General features: G+C 36.3%; 1 protein-coding gene across 16 annotated transcripts in view; it reads right to left on the bottom strand.

Moving 5' to 3' along the window:
- Positions 1-13,207, bottom strand: part of UTRN (utrophin) — a 535,632-nt gene that overhangs the window by 31,780 nt on the left and 490,645 nt on the right. For all 16 annotated transcript variants that reach the window (XM_085024297.1, XM_085024293.1, XM_085024287.1 and 13 more), the window contains one exon: positions 3,358-3,494. In XM_085024297.1, coding sequence (XP_084880423.1) covers positions 3,358-3,494 — 137 coding nt within the window. The remainder of the gene's footprint in view (positions 1-3,357; positions 3,495-13,207) is intronic.

Genomic DNA, 13,207 nt, shown 5'->3' on the forward strand with positions numbered 1-13,207 from the left:
CCCGGAAATTCACCCTCTCCTCCCACAGCCCAAATACTGAGTGTTTGGCTCTATTAATATTTCAGGTTTCAGGTTAGCTGTCACTCCCTCCCAGTCCAATGATTCCACAACTGTTAATTCTGCTTACAATGAGCTGGCTCTCGCTACAGTAAGAACTTGGAAAAACACGAAACTCATCTATTCCACCTTAACCAATACCAGGGAGAGGTGTCTCCTTTACTTCTTTTCATCTTCAGGGAAACCACTATCTTTCTAGTCAATAAATCTCTCTCAATTCTCAAATTACTTTGCCAACTCTTTGAGCTTGTTGTTCAGATTTCTTTTCTTTTTTTTTTTTTTTTTGTCTTTGTTGTTGTTGTTGTTATTGTTGTTGTTGTTGCTATTTCTTGGGCTGCTCCCGCGGCATATGGAGGTTCCCAGGCTAGGGGTCTAATCGGAGCTGTAGCCACCGGCCTACACCAGAGCCACAGCAACGCGGGATCTGAGCCGCGTCTGCAAACTACACCACAGTTCACGGCAACGCCAGATCGTTAACCCACTGAGCAAGGGCAGGGACCGAACCCGCAACCTCATGGTTCCTAGTCGGATTCGTTAACCACTGCGCCACAATGGGAACTCCCTCAGATTTATTTTCAATGGTCTTTTTCATCGAGCTCTACTCATTTATTTGATTTCTTTTTTTGGAAAAAAAAAAAAAACATGGGTAGTTATAAAATTAATCAAACAAACCTAAGCATGGATTTGTTTACCTTTTAGTAATAACTAATTTCCCCATAAATCCCCTCCATACATGCACGTGTAATAATAACTGGATAGGGGATAAGATTACATTTTGCAGGGATGAACGAGAAAGAAGCAAAAGAAAATTTGAATCAGCTTCATAAATAACTTCAACACATTTACCACTTCACTGATTTTTCTCCAATGTTCTCCTCCCACAAATAGGAGAATAAACGAAATCAAATTTTTTTACTACCCACTCACATAAATTGTTACACCAGAAGATTAAGTGGCCCTGTAATGGAAACGGCTTAGTAGAAAAATGAACTATACCGACTTCAAGAACACGTTCTAGGATTAAAAAAGGAGGAAAACCTGTCCACTCTAGCCAGTAGCTCATAAATCTTTTTCAAAAAGGATCGTGTGACATCTGATTTACACTCCTCTTCTTTCTCTTGCTTTTCTCTCACTGAAAATGCTGGTAAATTCGTGTTAGATGAAACGAAGCATCTTCAGAGTTTCAGCCAAAAATCACAGCACAAAATTATTGGCATGCTTTTCTGTTCTTTTTAACTTTAGTGGAGTCACTCAGAATAGAATGATTGATGTCAGTGATTATTTTGACAATGAAAGGCAAATTATCAAAATTGCTCAGGAGTATAAAAGATCTATCTATCTGCATGACTCATATGAAGAATGTAGCTATTTGGGACATAAAATGCCAACGGTTTATCCAAAGAGTGAAACCACATTACTATTTCAAACCTATAAAATTATCCTTTAAATAAAGGCACTGTTGATAGTTCTATGTTCAGGCAATTATACCAAAGGTTACTTAGATCTGATACTAAGAGAAAGTTTTGTCTTTATTAGAAGTTGTTCAGCATAGCTAAACTATATATTAGATGCTAAAACAAATAAGACTGTATTATCATATACCTTTTGAAGAAAAGGGGGAAAAAAATCTACCCATAAAACAAAGAAATAATCAAAAATATACCTTTCCTTATGGATTTTAAGTATTTGAATAGCATCCTTTAAAGTGAAATTTCTTCTAAAGTGTACTACAGGAAAAATGACTGGAGGCATATATCTTAATTGTAAGAATCTGACGTCAAGCAAAGTTATCAAAGAGTCTGAATATTTCTATATGCTTTAAATGTGTGTTTTTGGGTTCATCTACATATACAGCTGCAGTATATTTCTTTCTGCAGGCACACCCGTGACATTACCTTAGAGGGATAAAAATACTTACTATGATGTGGCTGTGGTCTTCCTTCTACTTCTTAGCAATTCATCAAGTTAAAAAAAATTGTACATAAATGCAGCAAAGCCCCTGGTCTATAGGATTTTATATGGAAAAAAAATTTTTGGACTATACAGTCTATCCCTCTATTTTGGCATCTCTGAGACATGGGCTGTCACAATATCTCTCATACACACAATAAAATGAACTATGAATTTTGAAGGTTAAGTGTCAACTCGTTTTTATACTTCTTACTACATTTTCTCCACAGTATAAGGTAGAAAACTTCACATTTGGAGCCCCTCTTCTGCAGTTATTTGAGAGGGTATATTTCTGTAAATAGAACTTTACTACTCTTTATGACTATACATTCTGGTGATAATTTGCAATAAAAGTTAATTTTCCCCAAGATTCAAGAACAAGAAAATTGCCTTGGCAGGAGTATTTACGCTGATATTTTAAAAAGGGATTCAAAGATCACATTTATTTTGATCCCAATATATAATTGTTTAGTAATTTAAAATTAGTTCTTGTATTTCTTCTGGCTCATTGTAAAATTTCATTTTCATTTCAAGCTATGGATTGTTATTCTTTATAATCCCATAGTAATTTTGCTACTTGAAACATCATTTCATTTGTGTTTGTAAACTCAAATTGTATATTTTGGGAAATTTTGTCTACTTCATGTATTGTATAGAGCTATCTCATTTTGGTGTCTTCATGTTTAAGAAAAAAGAAATTAGAAATGTAATGTGAGATTTTACAGTATAGGTATATATCTGAAGCAGGAGATTAATAATGATAATAATAATAATAATAAATTTAAATTAAAAATTAATAAAATATGTATAAAACATAAATAGTAAAAACATCCCACAGGGGGGAAAATGGAAAATAAATAAAATAATGAAAGAGCATTTAATACCACAATTTGCTTTAAGTACTTTTAAGAGTAAAAGAGATAACCACTGCAAAGGCTGACATATTATTATATATATTTTTAAATTAAAAAAAATTTTTTGGACACACTCGCAGCATGCAGAAGTTCCTGGGCCAGGGTCAAACCTGCACCACAGATGCAACCAGAGCCACAGGAGTGATAGTGCTGGATCTATAACCTGCTGAGCCACCAGGGAACTCCCATATTTTTAAAGTTTAGGAATATATGCAAAATTAAACCTGGAAACTTTGCTGTGACACTGTCAAAAGTAAGTAGTCAAATTTCCTGTTGTGAGGATTGACTCCAAGTTTATTTTACCTCTCTTAAAAGGAAACATTTATAAAAACACAAATTCTTTTTTGGTTTCAGACAGTTTCTCTTTTGTCACTAACATAATAAAAGTAGTAGATGTAAGACCATACACAAATGTTAACATTAAAATTAAACTTACGTCTCTAAGTTGTCACCTTCAAGAACTGTCTGGACAGGCAGGTAGCCAAGCCGAGGATGTTTGGCAAAGTATTTCTTTGATCTGAACTTATTCTTCAGCACCTTTGTGAAGTCCCGAACATCTTCCCCAGATGTTGTCTATGAGGTTGAAAAAATTACGCTTTCCTCATTAAAATGGAAGGAGACAACTATCTACAATTAAATTAGAGCAGATGTAAATTGATGCAATTAAATGACAACAGTTTCAGTAGTTTTATGTATTTTTGGAATAGCACACAATGTCATGAGAACACATAGCAATCAGGACTCATCATTAAATATATCTAGCAATTGGTTTACAATTTTAAATTTTCTGGTGAGAAAAAAACCCTAAGTCGTTCATCTCCCCAATATGTTGAAAATTGGGCCAAAAAGTAAAATTAGTTTTGGCAATGCTACTGGTTGATTCCATTCCCTAAATATGTTGCAATTTGCTATCAATCATTAGGTGATGATGAAGTGTTCTGGATATTATATGGTTTTAACTAAGGTGGATAAATGAGGGTGAGCTCTATGTACAGACTATACTGACTTCGCACAAGCCAGCTTAAATTACAGTCTGGAAAAAGAGAAAGCAACACGGAAGAAAGAGAATGGCCACATTGGTACTCCACACTGCACACTGGTACCCTCTACTGCACTCTGGCACTCCCTACTGCACACTGGTACTCTATGCTGCACACTGATACCCTCCATTGCACTCTGGCACTCTCTACTGCAAGGGATATTCAGATTCTTTGTTCTTTCCCAACCATACAATGATTTTCATGGACTAAGTTAGTAATAGCAAAATAAAATATGATCTTTTTTAAAAAAAAGCATTTCAAGACAATTAGTTACGAATCATTTAGGATAAAGTGGGCTGAAATCTACTCCAACCCCACCCCTCATCTCATTCCATCAGCTATTCTCTGAGCCTCAGTTTTTTCCTATCATCAATCCTTGTTTTTACTTGGAATATGTTAAAGAGACATCAACCTTAGTCTTTTTGAAAATGTATTTAAAATATTTATCTGTGCAGAACGGCACTGAAACCTTGGTCATTGGATTCCAAGTTGGCTGTCCTGTCTACAAGTAGATAGACCTTACTCCAATCTCTTTACAAAACAAAGCCAGAGAACTTTTCTATAGTCATAAACTGAGTACTAAATAGATTGCCTTATGGGCCATCTGCTCTCCCCAGCCCTGCACCCTCCCCAGTCTGTCTATTCCGTCATAACAAGCATGCACAGCACCATTTGTTTTTAAAAGTTATTTTAAAATGTTTAATTAAATTAAAAGATTATTTTTTAAACAATGGAATTCTGGGTCAACTTTTTATGGTTTTGCGACTTTCTATTTGCTCCCATTCCACATAATATGTCTTCTAGTAAACAATTAAGGACACTTTTGATTCTTTAAGCTTGCAGAGTAGAGAGAAAACATTAATCAGCCCAAGATATTTGTACATCACTTTTCAATTTATTTAAAAGAATATGTATAGCAAGCAGAGCCCATCTTATCCCTATGCTCTGCTATCAGACCCACAATGTCAAATCCTTCCCCGAATAATAAAGAAAAAGTTATATATTACCTGCAGGTGCAGAGATACAGACCTTCCCAAATATAAAATGTAAAAAATAAGCTATTAATGAGAGAAAAAAAGAATCGAAGGCACTCTAGAGGGAAAAGGATTGCTATGAGACGATGGTTTGGGGGTATTAAACCCTAACCAGGCAGAACAGGAGAGAGTAGCAGAACACAGCTGGGAGTGAAAGGGAAATATTTAGAGACACATGTCTGGTACCGAGAAGAAGCCAAAAGGATAGATTACCTACTGGAAAGGACTTTTGGACTTTTAGCAGTGGGTATCACAACTGTGGGTCATTAAGTTTATAGATCCACATGTGTGTCCTGAATGTTTTGGTAAAGAGAGAAAAAAAAGGAAAGACGCTTTCTATAACAGAAATACAAAAAGAAGGCCCCACGCAAGAATAAGCATTTATGACCCATTTTATTTCTGTGTCTGCTCTTAACATATTGTTAATATACAGGGAGATAAGGAAGTAATGGCTTTCAGCTTTTTACTTGGTCTATTTCCATTTGGCAATAAAAAGGTTTTTGAAAGCACAGGCCAGTGGTTTTCAAGTCACATCCAGGTCTTTAACTCAGGCGGCTTCAAGCGGGACGGGTGGGTAAGAGGCCAAATGGGCAAGGCACTTATCCGGATTGCCTCAGCCAGGGTAGAGTACAATCCAGTGCTTACTGGTACACCCACGGCATCGTGCAACCATCACCACTAATTCTAGAGCATTATCATTCCCTCAAAAAGAAAGCCTGTACCCACGAGCAATCATACCCACCCCCACCTCCACCTCCACCCCCATCTCCTTGCCTCCGCCCCTGGCAACCACTAATCTACTTTCTGTTTCTATGGATTTGTCTATTCTTGATATTTCTTATACATGGAATCATAACATGTGGTCTTTTGTGATTGGCTTCTTTCACTTAATGCTCTTCTGGCTCATCTCTATTTGGGTTTTAATGTGAACTTCGGCTTGGGAAAAAAATGACACATCACTCAAAAGTACAAGTCCAATTCCACTTCACACACTCCTTAGCTGAATACATTCAAGAGACTGAAGAACAAAGCAAAATCGACCAACCAACCAAAACCACTTCTCTCTCCCATAAACAAACAAAAAACACCTATCTGCCCCCCAAAAAGTTAATAGCAGGGGTTTCCGATAATGCTCAAATTTAATACTCAGAAAAAAATGACTGCTTTCTCATATAACGAATGCTTATTGAGGAAAACATGACCACCAGGAGTTGTAATCGAAGGGCATGAAATTCGCTAATGCTGTAAACTTCGTGCAATATTAAAAGGAAAAGGGAAAGTAATTCATCCCAGAGAAACGCGATTCTTTAGTTGGGATACAGCCCTGAAAATGAATTATGCCCATTTTCTCTCCGAAAAAATTGAAATATTACCTGCAAATCTAATTTGCTATCTAATGACAATACCTAATATTTCTCTGTTCTAAGGTGCTAGAGCAACTGTTTGGTAGAAAGTGATAGTTATTATTACATTCTGAAGTTTCCTTTTATTTTAAATAAAATACTAATAAGATACCCTTTGGTTGATTTAAAAAAAATTTTTATTTTGAAATGTCACTTCATAGCTTTTAAGGTGCAAATATAAGACATGTTCTGTGTAAGTATAATTAGAAAAAAAAATACATATGGAAGAGAAAAAGGAGAAAAACTGAAACTGCCAGCCAGCTCTTCTGCCACACAGAGATAACCACTCTTAAAATGTTTGTGACTGGACTGATTTATTTTTTGACCCTTTTAATTGGAAAATAAACCCAGATATATAAAACTACATACAACAAATAATAGTTTAATAAATTATTACACAGTGAATGCCATCTAGTCATGATACTGAACTTTGTTGGACATTCCAGAAGCCTTATTCCAGTCATAACCCATCCCTACCTCCATAAAACCATTATTCTCATTTTTATAACTAATAATAACTTCCTTGCATTTTAAAAAGTTTCTTCACTCCCATGTCTGTCCCTTAGTCTTGCTCATTTTTAAAAGTCTGATATATTTTAAGTCACTTTTAATCAACCACGTTTCTTCGCCATACTTGTCATTTCCTTGCAATTTATCTGTTGGAAAACTCAGGCAATTTGACCTGGAGAGTTTTCTAGAGTCTGGATTTTGCTGGTTGCATATTTGTGGTGCAGTTCAGCCTGTTCCTTTGGATATTCTGCAGACTGGTAGCTGGATCCAGAAAATGCATGAGACTCAGGTTTGCTCTTTCCACAAGATTGTAGGTGGTGTCTGGCAGGACTATAGGAGGCACATGATGTCTGGTCACCTCTCTCTATCTCTCTTAAAAAAATTTTTTTTGGCCAAGCCCACAGCATGTGGAATTTCCTGGGCCAGGGATCAAGCCCGCACAACAGCAGCAACCTAAGCCACAGCAGTGACAATGCCAGATCCTTAACCTGCTGCTCCACAAGAGAACTCCTGGTCATCTCTCACGTGTGATCCTAGCTACTTCCATGATAAATGCTTACATCCATCGAATGCGGGCTTCAAATGGTGATATTCTATCATTCATTTTTAGTTGGAAAAAAATTTAAAAGATACTCCCCTCATCTATATAGTCTCTCAGTAGTACAGTTCATTCCGGAAAGGCAAGATTATATGTTTGATATTTGTCTTTTATTGGCCACCTTTCCCTGGAATGAACTGGTTTCTTATCATCTTCCAAAGATGACCAAGTTTTAAATTATTTTAAAATATGATTATGAATTCATAGATCAACATATTTGATAAGTCTTGACCTACCGTAATTACAGTTGATACTTGAACAGCATGGGTTTGAACTACACAGGTCCACTCATACACAGATTTTTTTTTTTAAGCTTACTGCATACCATAGCACCTCATAAACCATGGATATGGAGGGCCCACTGTAAAGTTAAAGATTTTCTCCTGTCTGGAGGGTTGGTGCTCCCAACCCCTGAGGTGTTCAAGGATCAACTATATTATCATTTTTGAAGCTACGACGGTCCCATCTTGGACCCCTCTTTCTGGTTGTCCCATTTGTTCCACAGGTAATAATATGTTCAATGCTCCTCATCAGTCCTTGGGATGCTGTTTTTCTAGTTACTTTGGTTGTCTGAAGCCTGGTCTCTAGTAAATTCCCCAAGAAGTACTCATAGAACTAATACTACTACCTAAGTAGACTACTTTTCCCTTGAGTTTCTTAAACATGGTCTTCCATTTTCTTTCGGTTTAAAGGATTGCTATTGAAAAATATGATTGTTATTTAATTTTCTTTACTTTTTGTCATGTTTTTCATTTTGTTTAAATGACCAAAAGGATTTTTTTTCTTTTACTTTTTATTTATTCATTTATTTATTTTGCTTTTTTAGGGCCTCACCTGCGGCTTATAGAGGTTCCCAGGCTAGGGGTCTAATTGGAGCTACAGCTGCCAGCCTACGCCAGAGCCACAGCAACACCAGATCCAGCTGGCAGCTATAGCTCAGATTCAACCCCTAGCCCGGAAACTTCCATATTACACAGGTATGGCCCTAAAAAAGGTTTAAAAAAAAAAAAAAAAAAAGGAAAGAAAACTGCAAAACAAACCTCTCAGTTTTGCTTTAAGTTTCATGATTTCAACAAATTGACATTTAGATACACAGAATCCTATGGATAGGATGAAGCAGTAAGATAAGCTCAGAGCCTTTCCAGTTCTAATGGAAAAGTATGCAACTAAAATATTAACATTAACAGAATCATCAAAGAATCAAGAATAAGTAGGGTAATGAGTCATCCAAAGTAAATGGATTTTGTTCAAATATCACCTTAAAAGCTAACGACACAATCTAATTGCACTCAACTTACTGGGAAAACAATGTAAGGTGCGCAAGAACTTAAAAACCACTTTAGGATGCTGAGGTTAGAGAAACAGCAATGATGCTATGTTTTTAGCATATTGGCCAACATCCCAAGTCTCATCTGAAGAAGACTGCCAAAAACAAACTACACTAACTCAATGGAGAGCTTTCCAAAGAATGAATCAGCATTTTCTATATTTGATGTTTATAGTCTTATGCACACATTGATGCTGGCAGGGATGGAGAGGGGTGCGCAAAACAACTATTTCTAGTTTTTCCCTTTCTTCTTTTTGTTTTTGTTTGTTTCTTGCCAATGACATATAGTTTGTGAAGAAAAGGTATGATTTCCCTTTTAACCTTAAAAAGAAAACTTTTCTGTTTTTCAGAAGGAAACAAATTTTTCTGCACTTTCTAAAAACACTGAAAATGTGAAATTTTGTTTTATTTCCCCCGATATTAACCAAAACTGACAAGAACATGCTTGAACCTGATGCTTCAAAAGTAACCTGCACTTGCTTAGAACACGCATAACAAATCTAGAACACGCATAACAAATCTATTTGTTCGCTTTTAATAAGCTATTTCCTGTCCTTTTCCTTTCTCACCAAAATCTCAGCAAAACCATTAGAACAAACTAGTCCTGTCCCTACAGCATATGCTAGGGGTCGAAACGGAGCTCTAGCTGCTCTAGCTGCTGGCCCACACCACAGCCACAGCAACACAGGATCCCAGCTGTATCTGCAACCTACACCACAGCTCAGGGCAATGCCAGATCCTTGACCCACTAAGAAAGGCCAGGGATCAAACCCCTATCTTCACAGATACTAGTTGGGTTCATTACCTCTGAGCCACAATGGGAACTCCAAGGATACTTCTAGCAATAAAATTTTACAAATATCTCAGCCTTATCCCTGAGCTAATATGACTTTCAAAGCACCTTCCTATCTGGGCTAACCCTTCAGTTCTTGACAGCTGTGTGTACCAGTGGGTAAGTACCCTCTCTATTCACTTTCCCCACTTTCCCTACATGGACTGGGCCACTGTCTCTCATCAGAGGCACACAACCTCTCATTACCCTTTCTTTTCCCTTTATTGTGGAATCTATTTTGTTCAACTTATGAACAGATTCCCCTACATCTTGTTCATAACTGCAACTTTAATGTTTTTCTTCAATGAATATTGATGCTCTCACGATAACACTATCTCCCCTACAGTCTTCTCTGTCAGGGGCTGCACAATCAGAGGCCAAGAATAATGGAGGCTTACACCATTTTCCCCTTAGCCTCAGTCTTAACACCTGCTAAAACCAACATGCTGTCTGTTCCCCTTTGACTGCACTTGGCCAGACACAGCTATCATCCGTCACTTCTAGAGACATACTAATGATCTTCTAAACACCATCTCTTCTCTAAAACCCCTTATATCTCACTTCTATCACACACTGGGGTCTGGCCACACCACAGACTTCATCATAACTCAAAACATCTTTCAATCCCAGATCTTTAACTTGGAAAAACCTTTCTCTAACTCAAAGCTTCTGACTCTTGCTCCTACTTCTTCATATAAATAACCTGATCTTGCCCCCATCATCTTGATCTCCAGCCCCCCAACCCCTTTTGGTTTCTTCAGCATGGGGATGGCCCAAATCAATCCCAGTATCACTAACACTTCTGAATTGTGCACCCCGTTGGCCTTCAACTCTACCTACCATCTTTAATTCCAAAGCCACTAAGCAATAATGGAGTCACAGACTGCAAATCCTGGCCAGTCAACCTCAGCTGCATTCTTGAGGCAATGGAGCAGCCAATTTACTCATCTTATGGTGACTCATGCTGGCCTCCAGGATCACTTCCAAATGTTTTCCATTCTCATTCATATTTAATCCTATCTAACTCTTTCTCACCGTCAGCAATTGCATGAACTCTTATAAATCATAGGTGAAATTCATCACCCTTGCTCTCTAAGGAACTATCTAATATATGTCCTAACATGCAAAAATGTTTCTAATTTGAATTAAATTTGGTTATTCACAAACAACAATATAGACTTTTTTTTTTTAAAAAAAAGATCCAATTATGGCAGTTTTCACTGAGAAATTAAATGATCATAAACACTTATTCCAATAAAAAAGAAACTTAAAATATGAACACCTTTACTGTAAAATGTAATGACTTTTTAAAATAAATGTTAATCCAAGGATTCAAACATACAGAACATAACAATGCACAGGTGACAAGAAAAAAAGTCGAGCATTATCTTCACCCATAAGCTTACTCATTCTGAAAAAATTACATATACCCTACTGAATTTATCCACATAAAGACCCTTTTTCTCCTTCATTATTTTTTCTGTTTCTCTAGTCCCCAGCGAGGTGCCTAGTATATAATAGGTATCTAACAAATGGAATATTCTACCAAGCGTACAGAAAACAGAAAACCTGTTTGCTCATGTGCTAAGTTGTGCACGTATTTCCCAAACGGAGTTAAGTTACTGTATCCATGCCAATAACTTGAATCACTTACCTTCTCTAAGACTTAGTGTTTTTTTTTTTTAAATGAGGATGAGTCAGATAATTTCTTAGATTCTTTCCAGCTTTAATATTTTGTAAATAGTACTCATTATGTCAGATAAGAGCACATTTAGCTTTTATGTACCAGAATTAACTAAGCAGAGTATGAAAAGTATGAGTCATTCTTATCCCAAGGAGTTAAAAAGACAGTTGAGGAGGCAAAACCACCACATAGAAAACAATACAAGATAACACAGAATCAAATACTACCTGGTGAAGTAGGGGCTATTGGCAAATGCCACATAATGATGTGTTTTGATGAGGGGAAGCCATAAGAATTTGAGAAGATTTCACATAACAAAGTAAGAGTCAAGCTGTTTTCGTGAAGACATGGGATTTGAATGAATGGAGAAACAACGGTGGCAGGGATTAAATAAAATCTTTGTCAGGTTGTTTGTTTTAAACGAACTCTTATTGGGCCTAATGAAAGAACATTAAACATAAGAATTTGGATTACAGAATGGTGGGAGGAAATAAGGGTTTTTAAAAAATCATTTCTTAGCAAAAGAAAAATTCTGCTTCATTTCTATAGATAAATGTTTTATTATCAATTTCATAAAATATTTTCATGAATTATGACAGTGAATTCATTCACCATTAGTCTTCCTACATCTATAAACATTGTCATAAGATAATAAACTGATACGTTTGAAGACATATTTATTGAGCTTTGAGGGTCCAAAATAAGGCTTATAAATTTCAGAAATATTTTAACCATAGAAACATTCAGATTCAGCTGAAAAGCCAAGTTGAATGGGGAAGAAATCAAGTCAGTAATATGACTAGAGCATTTTCCTAACCACAAAATGAAATGCACTATGAGAAATGCAAACATCAGGATTTATACAGAAAGGTCTAATCCATTTAACACTTAAGTGGTGCCTACTATGATTGTATTGAAAAATTCATATTTGAGTTCATTTTATAAGGCAGGCATCAGATGAGTTTTGGGAACTCATCCGGGTAAAAGATGAAAGACCATAAAAAAAGTCACTTAAAGGAAAAGAAAAGAAAGAAATTTCAGAAAGCAGTTAAATCAATTCATTACTACTTGAATTTAACAGTATGCCTTTCAACAATTCGATTTGCATACATTTCTAGTCATTTTAGCAAAAGTTGTGGGGTCAAATGCAGAAAATAACCAGTCCTAGTAGATGATTTATGAGTAGGTTGCTGAGTAAGATCACTACACAAACTTCATAAAGGGGCAAAAAAACCTCCCAAAGCACATCCGCAAAAAGGAAGCCACGTAATCTTGGACAGGATAAGGGGGACTTTTCAGAGACTATGTAAAGAGAAGAGCTTTGGATAACTTACAGATTTTATTTTAAAATGACAGCTGGAGAGTGAAATTCATCGTTGCTTCTCAAGCTTGCCTTCACTGACCACAGACTGATGTCAAAGAGATGTAGAGTTCAAATTGTGCAAGCTTTCAGCAAAATCATTATGAATTATTATGTTTAAGACCAAGAGAAATAGTCATTTTATACACCTCTACTTACTTTATGCATCTTTATGCATTATTTTTTATGTATCTTTAATATATATTTACTTGATTATTTTTCTATTTTGACATTAGTTCTTTATAATCAGTTTCCTAAATTTCTAGCTCTAATCTGCAAATTTCAATACTATAATTCTCCCCAATCCAAATTCCTTACAGTGACCAGTAGGATTCTGCCTCTCTCTTTAATCCTGCCTCCAACCGTTCTCCCTTCTACAAAAGAGAATCCACTCCAGTTTCTTCCAGTTTCCTAGTCATTCTCAGTCTCTTCCACCCCCAGGGGCCAGTTTTGTGGATGTATAACCTGTACAGCTGCAAGGAAGGGTTCCTACACTCC

Source organism: Sus scrofa, chromosome 1 (assembly GCF_054392235.1).
Source record: "Sus scrofa isolate SSC_HxYL_T2T_F1_AM1 chromosome 1, Sscrofa_HxYL_maternal_Yorkshire_Landrace_v2.0, whole genome shotgun sequence".
NCBI lineage: Eukaryota > Metazoa > Chordata > Mammalia > Artiodactyla > Suidae > Sus > Sus scrofa.